The following is an 18,360-nucleotide window of genomic DNA, read 5'->3' as shown; positions in this document are numbered from 1 at the left end:
CAACAACCTCACTCAGCTTGAACAAGACCCTACTCACATCAACAGACACACCCTGGACCCCATCTTCTCCTCCAGTGACAAGGTTAAAGTTAGCCACAGCACTCCAGTCACATGGACGGACCACAATATTCCAGTACCACATACTGGGCCACCAACCACCCCTATGAAGTCTAGCAACATCCCAAGCTGCTGCTGGAAAAAAGTTACAGAAATCGAATGGCTCAACGCCCTCCAACTACACTACCCAGATCCCAGCAACAACACCACAAACCACCTCAACAACTGGATCACCACCTGTGCCAAAACACGGATACCCTAAAAAACACCAAATCCAAAAGTTCCAGCAAACACGCTAGCTGGTACAATGGTGACCTCAGAGAGTCCAAGAGAGCTCGGAAACAACTAAAAAGGAAATTTAGAACCACTTGAAAAACCAGTGCAAGAAACAGCTATGACTCCGCACTTAGACACTAGCATTATCAAGTGAATGTGACTAAGAAAAAGGTTGTGACCCTGAGCATCGGATCTAGATCCAACAAGTGCAAGGAACTTTTTGCCATCATCAAGGAATTCATCAATCAACAGCCGCAACCAACACCATCAGCCCTACACAAGAACTCTGCAACAACCTCTCTAAAATCATCCATGGAAAAATCACCAATATCTCCTGCAGCTTCAAACCCATCACCCTCCTCGACCTTCAAAGCCTGCTAACCAAAGACTACCAACAGATAGCATGGAACCATCTCTCCACTGAGGAAACTGCAGCAACAATGAAGACAGTTCACTCAGGCTTGCCCACAGACACCTGCTCCCATCATATCTACCACCTAGGAGTGAGCTACAATCAGCGCCGCACTGACTTCCTTCATCAACAACTCCCTCAAGACAGTCACCTTCCCGGAAAGCTGGACACATGCTGAAGTCACAACATTCCTCAAAAAACCCTTGAATGACCCTGAAGTACTCAACAACCACCGACCCATCTCACTGCTTCCCTTCTCAGCCAAAGTCATTGAGAAGACCATCAACAGACAGCTCTCTGACCACCTAGAACACTACAAACTCCTGGATGACTCGCAATCAGGTTCTGAAACAACCACATCACCAAAACAGTACTTTACCCAATTTTTTCGGGGGCGCACCAAAAAAAAGTCCAGAAAAAGTATTGTTCGTGTATATAGAAAAGTTCTTTATTTATTTATCCGTTCTTTTAAAATACAAATCACCAGGCACTTTACAAAATAGGATCAGCCAACGCGTTTCACTCCCTGCCAGGGAGTTTCTTCAGGGCTGAAAACAAATAGATACTTCACCGGAACCATATGGCAAGGTCCTTCAGATTCCTATTTTGAGTTGATATCCCTTTGTCCTGTCCATAGAGTGGTTCTCAAGTTGGTCTGGTACGAGGGGCAGTGTAGTCTCCCCCACTTGCGTCTGACGTTTCCGATGTCGAAAGAATTTTTTTCAAAGTATGCAGAGTCGAGTCAATTTCTCTTCCTGACCGTATATAAAGGTTCTGTCGATGTGAGCCTGTAGTGTTACTGTGGTCGTTTCAGCGTAGCGGCATGGATGGTCCCAAGCTGGTTCCGGTGAAGTATCTATTTGTTTTCAGCCCTGAAGAAACTCCCTGGAAGGGAGTGAAACGCGTTGGCTGATCCTTTTTTGTAAAGTGCCTGGTGATTTGTATTTTAAAAGAACGGATAAATAAATAAAGAACTTTTCTATATACACGAACAATACTTTTTCTGGACTTCTTTTTGGTGCTCCCCCGAAAAAGTTGAGTAAACTATCTTTTTGATCTGGAAAGCACAGCAACGTCAAACAGCAGCTGACGTTGGTGTTGGCAGCACAAACCTCTAAAGACTGATTCTGGAACTGGATTTTAGGTGCGGCACCGTTTGGTCCGCTGCTATATTCTTTGCGAACATCACCAAAACAGCCCTCATCATTGCCACAGACGACATAAGCACCATCTTCGGCTCTAGACAAACTGCCATCCTCATCCTCCTTGACTTCCCCACCGCTTCTGACACCCTCGCTTACCACAAACTCTCGCCAAACTACTCAAAGCGGGAAAACAAGGACCAGCACTCAAGTTTCCTTGCTCTCCGGAAGAACACAGCGTGTCAGGTTCACGCCGTTCACATTAGAATGCAAGAACCTCATCTGCGGAGTCCCACAGGGATCATCCCTCAGCCCCTCACTTTTCAACATTTACATGACTCCTGTGGATATCATCAGATCTCACAGACTCAACATCATCTCCTATGCTGACAACACCCATCTCACTTTATTTCCTATCAGACAACATTGTCAACACCAGGACAAACTTCAAATAAAGCATTACCAGCGTGGCCAACTGAATGAAAGAGAACTGTCTCAAGCTCCACACCAACAACACTCATGGGCTGATTTTTGTGAATACCCCTGGGATTCTCCCTAGTGACCTGCCCAACTCGGACCCACTCCCACCCAAATCGACCACGCTTGGAAGCTCTGCTTCATCCTGGACACCAACCTCACCATAAATTCCCAGGTCAACTCCGTCACCTCCACACGCTTTCACATCCTCCACATGTTATGTAAAATCTTCAAGCGGCTCCCACTGAACACCAGGCGTACTATCGGGCGGGCCCTAATCAGAAGCAGATTAGACAATGGCAATGCAATGTACGCCAGCATCACAGACTTCAAACCATTCAAAAAGCCACCGCCAGACTTGTCCTCGACATCCCGCACTGATCCCACACCACTCCTCAGAGAGCTCCACTGACTTCCCATCCAAAGCGCGGCCAGTTCAAACTTCTCATAGATTAATTCTAGTCACTACACAACACTGGTCCCACATACCTCAATCACTGGTTTCCCTTCCACCAACCCACCAGACTTTGCTCAGTATTACTCTCTTTTGCACACAAACCCTGCACCCACACTCACAGAAACAGAAGGGGAGGTTGATAATCTTCACCTGCCAAGCTGCCAAATCCTGGAACAACCTCCCCCAGCACATCAGGGCCTCCTCCTCACTTCTTGAATTCAGCAAGAAGCTGACGACTTGGCTTTTCAATTAGTCTTCTTGCAGAACCATCAAGATCGCCTGTACTGAGGCCCAACCTCGCCACATGCCTACACTCACTGACTCAGTGTCTGGATACCTCACGGGTGATAAGCAGCGCTCTACAAATCCACTTTTCATTTAATTGCAAAGCACTATTTTGAGGACACTAAGTCCTGTGATTTTGCCACTCACAGTGTTTATGACTACAGAAGTGTTTTGTGCATCAGATTCTTGGTTCTTAGTTACTAAGCAGCTTTTTCCTATTCAACACATTCCTAATGCACAAGGCTGCCAAGTTCCTTTAACTTGAAAATGATCAGACAGATGAGTCACAAAACGATTTTCCTTAAGTGAAGAAATGAAAGTTAATTAAAATATTCTAAAATATTATTTAGGATCCAATACTGACTTTAGATTTCTTGTGATTTAGCATAACGTTCAGCTCGTCAACCTTCACATTTTTTAAGATACTTATCTACACACGTGAGCAGCTTCATTAATGCGAAAATGCTTATTTTCTTTACATCACAAACAAGAAGAGACAAAGTTAGATTATTTGACACTTTCTGCTACTTGTTCAGTAGCTCAGAGCTATGTGCAAAATCTTCAGCTAGCATTTGCTTTTTATTTACCAGTACGTTACAGGCTGGAATGGTCATAACCATGCCTATAGTTATAATCTAAAAACTAAAAATCCCAAAATGCAGAGCGCTGTTGACTGCAAAGCCTAGAATTTCTCTGTCACTTAGCACCTTTGTTTCTGTAGAAGTGTATTGTTTGAGGTATAACCTAACACTAACAGACTTAATATTTGTACCCACTCTGTAAATAGGAGATAGGGAGAACAAAAGAGAGAGAGTAGGAAAGTGAGAGAGAGAGAAAATAGAGAGAAAAAACATGAGAACAATTCATCAATCAAGATGCTGGGCAGAACAGACTTCTACTGCTGATGTTTGTTATTGCTCTGGTCCACTCCTCTTGATGGGAATTGAGGGCAGTGTGCAGGCCGCCTGCCATGGCTGGAAAGTGCCACGAATCTGCAGCATCTGTTCACAGAGTAAAGGGATGGCCCAGGATCACCACTGCACTTACATGTCACAGAGAGGACCGAGAGGAAGTCCGGGGAGAGGCTTTCCACTGATGTTTTGTTTGTAGACGTGACTTGTCCTACGGGATCCTTTGCTACACCTGCGTTCTCTTTCCCATGGATAAGCACAAATATGTGTCCCTACTGAGATGTTGCTGACAACAACTTCACTATTAAGACAGGCACATCAACTGTGGCAGTGAGTATGAAACTCAGCACTGCCAGATTTTCCAATGGAAAGGATAAAGTTTAACTTCAAACTCTGGCCTGGTGGAGCATGGAGGTGTTTTTGGAACCTCAATGAGAGAAGGAAGCACTCGTGCTCAATGCCTGCACAAGCCATCCTTCACGTAGGCCTGGCAGGTGTGCTCTAGCAAAAAAAGCTGCTCAATCCTGCACTTGTGATGCTGCACTGAGATTCTTAGGTCTCACCTAAGACAGTGCATAAGGTGTCTGCTGCGAAACATGTTGTTATCTTACAATTGGCTTAGAGCTCCCTCTTTGCTTACAATGGTGGGCTTAATCCTCAATCTCATTTGCTTGCTTCTAGTTTGTCAGCTTCAGAAGGCTTTCGTTCCTTTCTTGTGTTTGTCACTCTCCTGGAACATGGACGCATTACTTGTATACTTCCACTGCTTATTTCTCAAGAGCAACTTTTTTCTTTTTCTTTAAGTGCTCCATGAGAATGCTTGTTTTCCAACTCTCTCCCTTGTGTATTTCTCCTTTTATGTTCCAATTTATCACCCTTCCTCAGTTGCCATTCTTGCTTAATCCTATCCATGTTCCCATGCCATTCTTGCTTTCTCATCACCCTCTTATCTGTTTACTCCCCCAGCCCACCTTGTGTTGTCCAGTTGCATCCCTATTCCCTCACACCCATTCTTCATGGTCTGCCGGTTTCCCCAATCCCTCCTGCTCACGTTCTTGTTGTCTGTGTGGTTCCCCATCCCTTCCATTGTCCGCGTGTGTTGCTTCAGACCCAACCACCTCCCTTTCTATATTGTCAGATTGCTTCCCCAGGCCCGCCTATCGTCTGTTGTCAGAGTGTGCCCCCACAAACAAAGCCTCCAGTCCACCATCTGTGGTCACTTTGCTGCCAGTCCCTTCCTGCCCTCCATTGTCAGCTTGCTGCCCTATTTCCTGCCTCGACCAGTCCTTTGTAAGCTTGCTGCCTAAGCCCCTCCCGCCAACCCACTGTTGTCAGTGTGTTGCCCTAGCCCCTGCCCTAGCACCTGCCCTCTTTGTCACATTGCTGCACTAGTCCCTCTATCCAGCCATCCACTGCTAGCTTGTTTCCCGGTACATCCCAACTGACCTCGGTTATCACCTTGCTTCCCCAGCAACTCCCGCCAGCCCTCTGTTGTCACTTTGCTTTCTAATCCTATTCTGCCCACCCTCCATTGTCAGCTTGCTGACCCAGTATCTCCTGGCCACCCTCTATTGTCAGCTTGCTGTCCCAGCCCCTCCCGCCCAGCCTGTGCCATCAGCTTGCTGTCCTATCCCCTTCTAAGCTCCCTCCATTGTGAGCTTGCTTCCAGAGGCCCTCCCTCCCACCCTATATTGTGCATGTGCTTTCATAGTCCCTCAAGCCCACCCTCCAATGTCCGTGAGCTCCGCCATGGTCTGTGTCCTCTACCCCACCCACATCCTTCTCTCACACCCTCCCGCCTTCTCAGTTTCCTCGTTCATCTAACTCACTGAGCTGTTTTATTTTTTTTAATGAAAAAAGTACATTAGTGCTGGCCACGTTTTTTTAGCCATCCTGTAAAGCAGCCGCACTGCTGTATAGCATGGCTAAACATCATTCATTGTCAAAGCAAGGAGCTCCCATAGGAGAGACCTTTCAACTTTGCCAATTCGTGTTTTTATCTTTCCAGTGCTCTAACACACATTGGCAAAGCGTCCATGGGCTGATGAGACATTGAATACTAAAGCAATTGTTGTGCCGGCACCAACAATCTTTACAGTCAAAAATCAGAGGCTCTTATGATCCATGTGCCAACGGGCAAGATTGTGGCCACCCATTGAGACTGAGAACATACATGGCCAGCTAGACTTGAACAGCAGGATCCCAAAAGAGAGACTGCAAAACTATACACTACCCTACAAGCACAATGCAGATCTCCAAGGAAGGAAAGAGTAACATCAAAGTAAACATAGAAAACACTGTCCCAGAACTGAAAACAACTAGTATTTTCCGAACAGGAGCCCTGCCAACATCTTTCCATGACGGATAAGTACTATCCGGAACAAAACTCCAGGAGTACTCGATTTTCATATATCTCAATTAATTTTAAATACTTTACTTTTAACTTTATTACAGATCTTCCACTCTTCTGAATAGAAGCCCTGCACTCGGGTCAGATCCAGCAGACATAATTTAGTGTGGTCATTTTAAAAATCCTTTGATCGTTCTAAACTCGACTTTGATCCTTAAAAGTGGATGCTGGATACTTTACATTCAATCACAGGCCTGTGCATAGGTCAGAAACTCTCACTTCAACCTCGAAAACAATTTGGGGCTAATTCGGACGACGGTCGGAGTTTCCTCCAACTGACATCCTTGCGGTTTTATAACCGACCGACCTCGCGTCGGCGGTCCAAAACCACGATTACAATGGAACCGCACATGGTGCGGTCGCAGACTCCCATTTCCTTATGGGAGCTTGTGAGGTAGTCAGGAACCAGCTGCAGCACAAGCTCCCATACAAAAATGGGAGTCACTGTAAATCCCTGCACAAGATGGCAGGCACCGTGTGCCTGCCACCTGGTGCAGGGATTTACAGGGGGGCACCGAAGGTGCCCCCTTGGCCTCCAACCGGAGGCGGCTGAGGTGGGGCCCTGCTAGGGGCCCCCAAAGTCGCTTTCCAACAGACTTTCCATATCGGAAAGCCCAACAGTGAAAGCCTGTCGGAACCAGACATCATAATCCCGATGGCGGAAACACTGACCACATGGGATTATGGTGGCGGAAGCTAGTCGGAATAACCGGCCGGTTTGAATTCCAACCGCTGTAATCGTGATACGGCGGTCCGAAAGCAAACCAAGGATGTTGATTATAGGCTCTCCGCTGACATCCTAATTAGGTCCTTAATGTCATGTTACATTTTACTTTGCTTAACAGGCTTGGATACGATGGCAGGTTGCCTATAGATCCACTTATGCTAAAATATTTAACAAAAGGACAAAAATCAAATGACGAAATAAAGCAATGTTTATCAATGAATGACCTATACAAACGATTAATCAAGGAAAGCGTTCTTACCATGTCTTTTCCATCGATGTCCACGGATTGACATACTAGTGACTGCATTCCTCGAAATTCTCGATGCTGTTGGCGTGATTTCAACCTGAATACATCTTGTGCCATCTTTAGTTGACTTCAGGGCACCTTGAGGCAGAGATGCCTTTATTGCATTAGCAACCTGAGAAAGAACATAAGTCTTCTAATTGTAAACCTTGTTGGTAAGAAGACAAAATCAAACTATTGAGAAGGCAATTATAATGTAATTAAATGACACAGTTATGCACTTTCCTGCTCGGCTACCAGCAGCAGGATGGAAATGCAAATCGTCCATTACCATTAGAGTTTTTAGTAGTAGCTGAATGTTTGATGAGCTCGGTAACAATCTAAGATGTCTGACTAAATTCGAAATAAGTACCAGAACTGCATTGTAAAAGATGTCTTAGAACATTTTCGTCTTGGTTCATAAACACAAAGAAACGTGAATGGTGATGCAAGGGCAGGTCTAGTAAGCAGCGAGGTTGGATCCCCGCGAGAGTAACCAATGCTGCTAGGAATGGAATCCATGGAGTAAAAAAATGATTCTCATAACACTGCGTGAGAGTGTGGAGGTACAATGTTTGGTAGCGTAAAGCACCCCTCCTGTCTCCGCGCTATGGCTTTTGTTACAGGGGGTCGATATGCTGCAAAAACTCCCCGGGTAACAAAAACGACCCCCCCAGGAGTCCAAAAACAACCCCCACCCTGGCGGCCCACTGCGGAAACGCCCAGTGCTCTCTACGGCGAGTCCAGCCCTGGGTGGGTGACCTCTAGGAGCGGGGTATGGGTGCTGGAATCCTTCCATTAATATGTATTTATTACTGGTTAAATTTGCGAGGGGTGTGGGAGGAGTCACTGTTCATAAAATCTTGGGATTTCTATAGTGCACGTGTGTGGTGTCAATCATTTCACTGGCTGACAATCACTTGCTGTGCGCAGACAGGAAAAAAAACATAACTTACCGCAACGCTGCTGCCGCTGTCTCCCAGCGCATCAGCTTTTCCTGCTTCTGGCTCTGGGCAGAGGCTCCCAGCCTGCTCTGCGGCCAATCTTGAAGCTGCTCTCCTATGAGAGCAGCTTCAGGATTGGGCTGAGCATCTGCAACTTGCACTCCCAGGCAGACTTTGAGCCTGTGGCAGCCCTTTCCAGCCCCAGCATCGCAGCGGAGGCTGGAGAGAGCTTCACTGCGCATGAGGGGCTTGGCCGGCCTAAGATGGCCGGACAAACACCTCACACACACACACATACGCACATGTAAATACTTCTCATCGGAGTCTTAGAGGTGGTAAAGGGTCATGGGAGCCCGACCTTGGAGGAAAACACATTTAATATGTTTATGGGTTAGATTAGATACATGCCACACACACCTAGTGTCAAAAAGCAGTGGAACGTTTTTCACTGAGAATATGTGTTTTTATTGCAGCAGAAGCCTCGCTAACACACATGAAGCAGCATAATGTTCAGATCTGAGTGATGTAATGCATGAAACTAATTTAGGTGAATGGCATGCCATTTTGTCCTTCTTTGCCAAATAAACTCACTTGAGCATTGGATGTGGAAACAGCGCGAGTCTCGCACGCCCATCAAAGAGACATTTCATTGATCTGGCTAGGCAGTAAAAGCTGAGGAGTGACTGAAGAACATGGTGTTATGGCCAGGGCTGCCCACTTTGGAACTGGGGAACCAGGTTCAAATCCTGGTGTTGGCTCAGCATCCTGTGATCCTGGGCACATCACTTAATCTCTCCATAACTAATAAACAAATCTGATCTTGTGTAATGCAATCAATGGTCACAGAAAGTGCTCCAATGCCCTTTGGCAGAGTCTGCACTATATATATTTAAAAAAAACAGAAGTATGCGATAGGCAGAGCAAAAGGGGCACAGGTCGGGGCACAGAAATTTGGGCTGGACAGTAAGACGAAGCACACAGCTTGCACAGAAGCACACTGGGCTTGAAAAAGATATGGGATGGGGTTGAGAAGCATAACAAGGGAAATAGTAGACTAAAACATGCACTCTCATGGAGTGCTTCAGGAAAAAGAAACAAGCGACGGGGTAAGAGGGGTGACAGGAACAAGAAATGGAGCGGGTGGCAGAAAAACAAATACCTCAATATGAGCGCGATCTGCGAAAGGGCACCTATAAAGAAATCAATCAGTACTTGGTCCATGTTTCACACAAAAGAAGAGGAAATGAAGCCGGCTCACATAGGCCAATTAGGAGACAGCAAATAAGAGTGACAATGAAGGCAACAAATGATAAACAAATGGGGAAGCTCCAAACCTCCTATTGAATAGAATATCTATTGCAAGTGAGAGCACATGCACTGCCACAGGGGAGACCTAAAAAAGAGGAGGGAAGCGGCAGGGTCAGAACTTAGTAACAGGCTGTGAACATTACCTGCACCAATGACCATCAGTGTGGTAGGGGTGAGTGGCAAAAAAGAACCAAGTATCTGAACCCTTGCAGATAGAGGGAGGAGGAAATGGTGAGGGCCTGGAGTATGGCATCTCAAATGGAGTAAAACTTGTTATCAGTACATTGGCACTACTCTGGTACTGAAGAGCTCAAACCAGAATTAAATTGTAAACCTATTGGACAGTGCATAGAGTAGACAAAGCCTGGCTCTAGGATTCTGGATCTTGGCGGGTCATGAAACTGCATGACTAGGCCATGAAGATGTAATCTGGGTGTGGCTAAAATAGTTTCATATCCAAATTCAAAATCATATTTGAAGATGTCTAGAAAAAGAGCTAGAAAGATTAGTTCAGGAAGTATGTCTGAAAGTGTCTATAGGGCATTGTGAGCAATTTGAGCCTTGTACCAACCTTGTTCCAAGTTGCTCATACAGGTTGCCCATGTAAATAGAGCAAGATTGTTATCCCATTGTATAGCACTGTTGAAGATGATTTTAGATTTTGCAGGCTTCGCACCTCCTTGTGAACTATTGTATTGTACCAAAGTATCTAGTTTCTCAATGTGAACTGCAGCAGTCATCAGCTAAGTGAATTATCTGGTGCACCCTTTTCCATTTAGTTCCTAACCACATCCTTACCCGGGACTTTACTGACTTCTGACCCTGATCTCTACAGTTGGTGGATTAGTCCACTGAGCCATCAATCTGCCATGCAGTAGACTGGCAGAGAAAATGTCACCCTGATGTCTTTCCCGTATAATAGGAAGAGGGCAGTCAATGACACAAAGATATCTACATTACGGGGAGCCGCTTAGATTCCGACGCAATGTACAATGGTAAGCAATTAATGCAGATCCATCACTTTCTTCTATGAGAAGATCGCCTACCTACTCCAATATTAGCATTCTGCAAATAACTTTTAAAAGGGGGCTCTCTACCAACCTAAGCAAATCACAATGACAGAAAATCATGACAGAAAAAAACACGTCTATTGACTGTTCTATTCAGTAATGTAGGACCCAACATATATCAAGTGAATAACAACTGGTACTAGAGGGTCCATGAGTCACAGTCCCAATATCAGCAATACTTTCAATTTCTCCACTTGTAGGAGGACAAATATTGGAGTTCTACTTTACAGACAAATAAATATTTAAAATAAGAGTATTTAACCAGATTTCTAGGCTGATTAGGTGTTTCAGAAGGTGTTTTAGACTGCCAGAGGAATTCGATGTTTTAACAAAACAAGGGGGTAGACATTAACATATGAATGTTTGAAGAGTTTATCAATACTCGTGTTCGAATTACATTTGTAATATCTGGTTTTGAAGAAAATTGCCAGGCCTATTAAGATGCAGTTGAATGCAGTTTGTCTGGTGTTTAATGGGTGATAGGGCAGCAAAAGTAGCGTGGCTAGTCTACTGGTCTATCTTGGTAGGACTGGGCACTGATCTGCTTGCCTTAGGCTGCCGCACAATAGCAGTCACTTTGAAGCTTCACAGGGTACATGTCACCTTAATTAGCTTGAACAGCGGTATCAAAGAAGTAAATGCCCTTTGTGTCTGAGGCAGAGCACCCAAGTTCAAGGATTGGATTCACGAGCTTACATATTGCCAGGAACAGCTTAATACATACTCTGAGCTGCTACCACTCGCCTCACGGCCCAGAGATATATGGGCCCCACTACAGGGCTATTTAGCTCAGGTGCATGATGACGCCTCTGATGTGACGACCACTTGAAGCTCTATGGGGGGGTCTTTTTGGGTTTTCCCCTGGTGCGTATATATGTAAGTAGGAATTGGACATGTGAGTCTTAATGGTTGTATGGGAAACCTTGATGCCCTTTTACTAGGCAAATGAAACTGCATGCCACATAAGCAGGTGTTGATTTCACTGGTCTACTGGGGTGTGTGACCTGGGGGGGATTACGAAAGGCATCGGCCATCGGACCTGCTCACTAAAGCAGAGTCTCCATTTGGGGCAATGAGTTGTCGGTATGAGAAGCTGGGCTATATTATGCGCAACTATCGCATATACTTCAGGACTAGTTGCTGTTCTTCTGATGTTTTTTATTTGGAACATTCTATAATGTGGGTCAACAGATATATGCATGCTCTGTGGATTATGAACTGTGTACGAATCAATGCACTCTTTACCAATGTACTGTACCTGAATATATCAAAATAAAGTTTTTTAAAAAATGCCCTTTGTGTCAGCATTTGGGGGGCAAAAAAGTTAGAATCAAGGTCAAGTTATAGTAAGAATCAACAGTGTTGCACTCAAGACCTTTATCTGAGCAAGAAGATATCAGATAAAGACTGAGGCCTTCAAGTGAGCAAACAAACTTTCAAATAGGGCGCCACAGCCTCAATCTGCTAGGACAACAATCCAAGTAAGAATTTCAGCTCTGTGACATTTATAAGTACACATAAGTCATTTCACCTCTGGGTTTGAAGGTTGAGGCAAGGAGCTATTAGTACCTTGCATGTTTTCAATTGCATAGCACACAATTACTTTCAGCAGGGAGAACTGGTAAAATAATGGTTAATGAAAGACATTAGAATGTATTAACAGATATACAATTATATCCTATATGCTGCAAGAGGGATAATGATTGGCTTTCTGTAACCAAAGAAGGGAGAACCCCAAGATGTAAGGACATCTAATACCTCTAGGAGCTACCTGCTGATGTCCTAATGGATGCCACAATACTGAACTGTATTTGGACAGTGGTGTGTGCCAGTATCACAAGCTGCGGCCGATTTGATGACCTACCACTCCGAATTAATTTCCATGAAATAAATCTAAAATCTACATATCAAGAAACATCTCAGTAATGAACAATTATCAAAATCCTGGATCAGTTATTCAGTTAGTCTATCAATAAGTGAATCATACAATGAGGTCTCTTCACACCTCCTCCACATGGGTGTAGATATTTACTGAGCATTAACTTGCTTTAATACCCTCAATGGACACCACCTTGGAAATGTGACTCTCAGTTGATTTTAAGGCTGCAGTTTGTTACTCCTCAGCCCCTCTTTATGAAATGAGGATCATGGGCCCACACCAGGTCTGGGACCCTATGCCCTAGTACGGACAATGTGTGGCGGATCCTGCAGTGATGAACATGAGCTTATTGGGGGTAGGGTATGAGTATGTGTGGGAGTATGTCTGGGGAGTTGTTGGAGGGAGTTACAGAGTGCTCCAAGTGCACAGTACCCCAATATTGACAACAACCATACTCAGTGCTCCACTCAGTGTCCACAGTCCAAAAGTACAGTTAATCTCATTCCCTTCATCAGCAAAAAACTCAAGGTAAGGCACTCCATTATCAGGGAAATACAATGATGTGGACAGCATTAACATTGTTTGGTGGGCAATGGTTCCTGCTGCCATGAGCTATATGTATTAAGCAAGTCCCAGATTCATTGCTGGACTTGGTGGACTCCACCATTCACATTCAGAAGTTGATAAAATGTAACTGAACTCTTGGGGACAATGTCAACTTTTATTTAAGGCATTACACAATAATTCAGGTTGTAATGTTGACTGTGCTGGCATTCTACCAGAGGCGGCTCCTTTGCTAAGGCTGCGGAGTGTCGCCCTACTGCTCTTTCAACAGGAAAATAAAATGATAACATGATTATCATCATTTTATTTTTCGCAGGCTGGGGGCTGGGTTAGGGCAGTGCGGGGCTGGAGGCACAGGGAGAGAAGTGATTTGTGTACACTAAGTGCACATGGCTGGTCGGCTGGGACTGGCCAAACAGTCATGCACACATAGCATGTTCCCCACCAGGCTGCATTACACAGCCTGGTGGGGAACATGCCCAGGTCCCCAGGCCCCATCTGAGCGCATATCCACGGTGCGCAGGCCAATCACAACGCAACACAATCATTGCGGAAGAGGAAAGTGTTATTTTTGTTTTATTATGTACCCCGCTACCCACTCTTTCCCCGCCTAGCCACTTTCATTCCCTGCGAGCCGCTACTACAATATACCTCTTTCTCCTGTGACTGTAGTTACATTGGACAGCTCTATGGGTTGATGCAGTAATGACTTTGGATATTGCATTTAGCTTTCAGACCACAGACTTGAATGTGGGGAGGGACATCTCAAAATGGAACCCTCAGGAGATAAAAAGCACACTCATCCTTGCAGTCAGTTAATTAGTGTTGAACTTGGCCCTTTTTGGCGAAAGTTCCTTAAACTTTTTGCCTTCCTCCTAGACCTTTTTCTGAAATTATGTGGCTGACTTAGATGCTTTGGACACTTTGCCACTGCTGCAAGTGCCCCCTGTATAAAGTGTTATGGTAATTGGTTGTCTATACTTGGTATGTTCGTGTTACTAGTGAAGTCCCTAGTAAAGTTCACTATGTGTGCCAGGGCTGGTAATGCAAATGCCACTAGTGGGCCTGCAGCACTAATTGTGCCACCCACACACGTAGCCCTAAGAAGAAATCTCAGGCCTGCCACTGCAGTGCCTGCATGCAGTTTAATTGCCTTGTTGTCCTGGCAAGTGCTCCCACTTGCTAGGCCTTACATTCCATTTCTATGCACAGACACCCCTAGAGTATGCCCAAGGGACCCCCCTGGGCAGGGCGAAGTGTAAGTGAAAGGTAGGACATGTACTGAGGTGTGTACCATCTCCTAACAGTGCAATACTGCCAAATTCGTTTTTCACTGTTGCAAGACCTTCTTGCCCATAGGACAGAATGGGGAATGCTGTGTCCCATGTTTCCAGCATATCTTCCCATAGGCATAAGATAGAGAGGTGGGGTAAAGTGTGCCAGATCTCAGAATTTATTAACATATTTTTGTGAAGATGGTTTTTGAATTGTGTGTTTAGAAACCCCACTTTTAAAAGTGTCTGGTTTCTTGTCTTAAACCATCCTGTGTGCCTCTGCCTGTTCGTGTATTGACCATCTGGGTTTGAATGTGACCGGGTCTCGGAAGTGTCATGACCCCAGGGAGGAGAAGGTGAGACAGCAACAGGCTGGCCTGCATTTGATGTCGGGGGGAGGAGTAGCCCCCTGATTGTGAAGAGGGCTGTGTTGCTGCCACTTAAGGATGCCTCCACCTCCTGCTGAGCCTCTGGGTCCCAGATCCTGACTATCAAAGGAGGAGGGTGTGCACTGGCAGGAAAACACCTAGGTTTGGTTTGGACCGAGGTCAGAGCCCCCTGAACACAAAGAAGAACAGCTGAAGAGACTGAAAAGAAGGACTGCCCTTGCTGGTTTGACTAAGGAGAGGACAAGGGACGTTGCTGTGTCCTTGGTCCCCCTGCTTGTGATGACTTTGCTGTGTCCTGAAGTAGTGTGTCTCGAAGGGCGCGAGGAGAGCTGGTCCCCGGTTGTGGAAACTCAGGAACATAAACGTTTCCAACCGTGTCTCAGCTACGCTTCGTGTGTGGTGCTTTTGCACGCCTGAGACTGCTGTGTGGTCCGTGGTACTGTTTATGAGGTGCCCCGTGATCGCATTGCCCCACAGCCTAAAACATCGTTCACACTGCTGTATTGCTGTTTGTGGCCCGAGCCGTCATCGTAACTGAGGCTGTGAGTAAGAATCATTGCCACCAGCCTGAGCCGCAACGTGCTACAGGATTTCGGGAAAACTGCTGTGTGGTCCGTGGTACTGTTTACGAGGTGCCCCATGATCGCATTCTTCTCGCAGCATGAAACATCGTCCACGCTGCAGTATTGCTGTTTGTGGCCTGAGCCGTCATCGTAACTGAGGCTGTGAGTGAGGATCACCGCCGCTGGCCTGAGCCGCAACATGCTAAAGGATTTCTTGAAGCTAAGAAAGCTGCAAGTTGAAAGGGATCGTGATCGTTGCTCACCGAGAGGAATCTGCCCAAGATCGTCAACGAAGGAGAAGGCAGCGCCGTAACCCATCCGGCTACATCGTCGCCTAACAACAGAGTTGCAACGTCATTGGGCCGCTCAGCAGGACGTACGATGAGTGGAGAGAGCGAGGCAGCGCTCCCCCCCCCGCCCCCAGGTAAGGCTTGGACTCCGGTCGGGAGCCGCAAGCGTGTGTGGCCTGGGGAGGAGTGCAGGGGGAGTACAGGAGTGCGCCGAGCTCTCTTCCACTGCACCTCATTAGACACGCTGAGTGCCCGAGCGGCCCCTACCTGCCCAGCAGTACCGGGGCCGCCCCTTTAAGCGTATGACAGCTGTCTCTGGTGTGGGGGCCCGAGTTGATCGCGAAGATTGGCGTACTGCATTATTCTTACATTATAAACTGCCTGATTCTTGCATTACGAATCACATTATTCCTTGCATTACGAACTGCCATGATTCTTGCATTACGAATCGCATTATTCTTACATTACGACTCACATTATTCTTGCATTACGAATCGCATTATTCCTGTGTTACAAACTGCATTAGTACGTGCATTAAGGACTGTGTTATTACTACATTACGAACTGCATTATCAACTGCATAGTATTACATTAGGATTGCATTAGATCTGTGTGAATTGCTCATTAATACCACAAGAACCTCAAAGTGATTGCTGGCCTAATAAGCAGCAAAGTGAAAGATTATGAATAGGCATATGTTGGATTTCTATCATTTGGTCTCATTGTATTCCTTTTGATAAAGATACTGCTATTTTTATAAAACCCCGTGTGGTGTCCATTTGTGATGTTATTACTGTGTTACTGGGAGTGTGGTTGCAAATATTGCCTTGGAGATCGGCCTGGCTGCTCGTGCCAAGCTACCAGGGGGTGAGCAGGGGGTATCTAAGAGTGTCCTTCCTTTCCCTGACTAAAATCAAGAGTCCCGATTTGGACTAAGGAACCTACCTCAACCAACCAGAGCCCCCCAGTTCTAACAATTAGCATACCAAGTAATAGAGCAAAACAAAAAATAGTGCACCTACCAGCAAGGGCTCCGGATACAACTCCAGCTGAGCTCTGTATATAACATCATCTAAAGCTTTTCGAGCTGAATCCCACTCTCCGTTATAACTAGAAAGACCAAAATAACAAAAATGACCAAACTGCAGTACACATCACACCCCTAACACATGGCTAATAATAACAGAGTGCATTATGAATGGACATAATCATGTCTGACATTTTATATGGAAAGACAGCTTGTTTATGTTTCTTTTCCCACAACACATTGTTGAGATCATTGCTATAAAAGTGTTTTGTTTTTTATAATTCTGGCACAAGCGAGACCTTTTGTTTTTGGTAGAAACAATTGTGTGAAAACAGACTTATTAACCCCTTCGTTGGTATCCCTTCTCTAAATTTGAAGTTTGCCGGGGATTCTGGGTAGAAAAACGTTAGGAGATCAATGCAAGTCACCCCTCCGTGAACTCCACAGGGTGTCTGGTTTTCAAAAATGTCTGTGCTGGGTAGGTTTTCGTAATGGCACCCAAACCCAGGATCAAAAACGCAGGTGACTCCCTGGCAAAACCTGGTTGTTTTGTATTAGATAATTTTGATGTCTCCACAATAGGTTTTGGGCCCTTCCCTGCCATGGGTACTTGCCTACCCACACAAGTGAGGTACCAATTTTATCGGGAGACCTCGAGAAAAGCTGTGTGGTAGGAAATTTGGAATCTGTGCAAATCTTTCCAAAATAATAAAGTTCATCCACCTCAACCTGCTGAATGGAACTACACCAAATTTGCAAAAACCTTGAATTTTACTCAGAAAGTTATTTGAGTGACTACTCAGAAAGTGTGCAGTTTGGGATTTTCTCACAATCCATTAAGCCGTTTGAGAAACTTGCTTTTATAGAGCTGCTAAGGTTGGGCTTAAAGAGGCTAAAAAGGTTTGTCATGCAGGAATCCCACAGTATCAAATATTTTTAAAAAGTGTCCTCGCGTTGGCCTTTTCTTCCATCAACAACTTTGGTACAGTGGGACCGGTCTCAAGATACCAATCGATTTGATTGGCTGGCTGCAACTCAGAATACAATGTTGCAACTGCCATTACAGAACTTGGGGCTCAGTCCACATGTCCGGAAAAAGCTTTTTTTGTTAATTTGGTATAAGGGGGTAGGGAACACCCTGAAGCTAGGCACTTGTTGGGGGGACCCAGAGGGCCAAAGACCCATAATATATAAACCCGGATATTTAATGCAACAGTGATGTTGAAATCCAATGCAAATACCACTCCTCAACATATATAGGGACACTTCACCAGTCTTGTCCAAAACCTCAATGACATGTTTCAAAAAGAATAGAGATCCATAAAAAGTTCCCCAAAAGAATGAAACATAGATTTACGGTGTGTAGAGGCATGTGACGTGGATGACATCTTTTTCAACGTATACTCAATGGTTATGTGTCTTCCTGTGCAGCCTATAATTTACAGAAAACAACTCATGGCTATCTGGTCACTGAGTCCATTGGGCGCTATTGTGTCTAAATGTTTTATCCAATATATTTCATGTTGTAATAATAACTGGGAATTATTGTAACCTGTGTGTGTCTCAGTTGCTTCAATGATTTGAAACCTCAGTTGTGAGATAGTGTGTTTGGAGT

General features: G+C 45.3%; 1 protein-coding gene across 2 annotated transcripts in view; it reads right to left on the bottom strand.

Moving 5' to 3' along the window:
* HYCC1 (hyccin PI4KA lipid kinase complex subunit 1) overlaps positions 1-18,360 on the bottom strand; it is a 421,923-nt gene that overhangs the window by 33,623 nt on the left and 369,940 nt on the right. For both annotated transcript variants that reach the window (XM_086941769.1, XM_086941768.1), the window contains exons 9-10: positions 16,741-16,828; positions 7,414-7,573 (exon numbers count right to left, since the gene is read on the bottom strand). In XM_086941769.1, coding sequence (XP_086797895.1) covers positions 7,414-7,573; positions 16,741-16,828 — 248 coding nt within the window. The remainder of the gene's footprint in view (positions 1-7,413; positions 7,574-16,740; positions 16,829-18,360) is intronic.

This window comes from Lissotriton vulgaris, chromosome 10 (assembly GCF_964263255.1).
Source record: "Lissotriton vulgaris chromosome 10, aLisVul1.2, whole genome shotgun sequence".
Taxonomy (NCBI): Eukaryota; Metazoa; Chordata; class Amphibia; order Caudata; family Salamandridae; genus Lissotriton; species Lissotriton vulgaris.
This window is presented reverse-complemented; position numbering and strand designations above follow the sequence as displayed.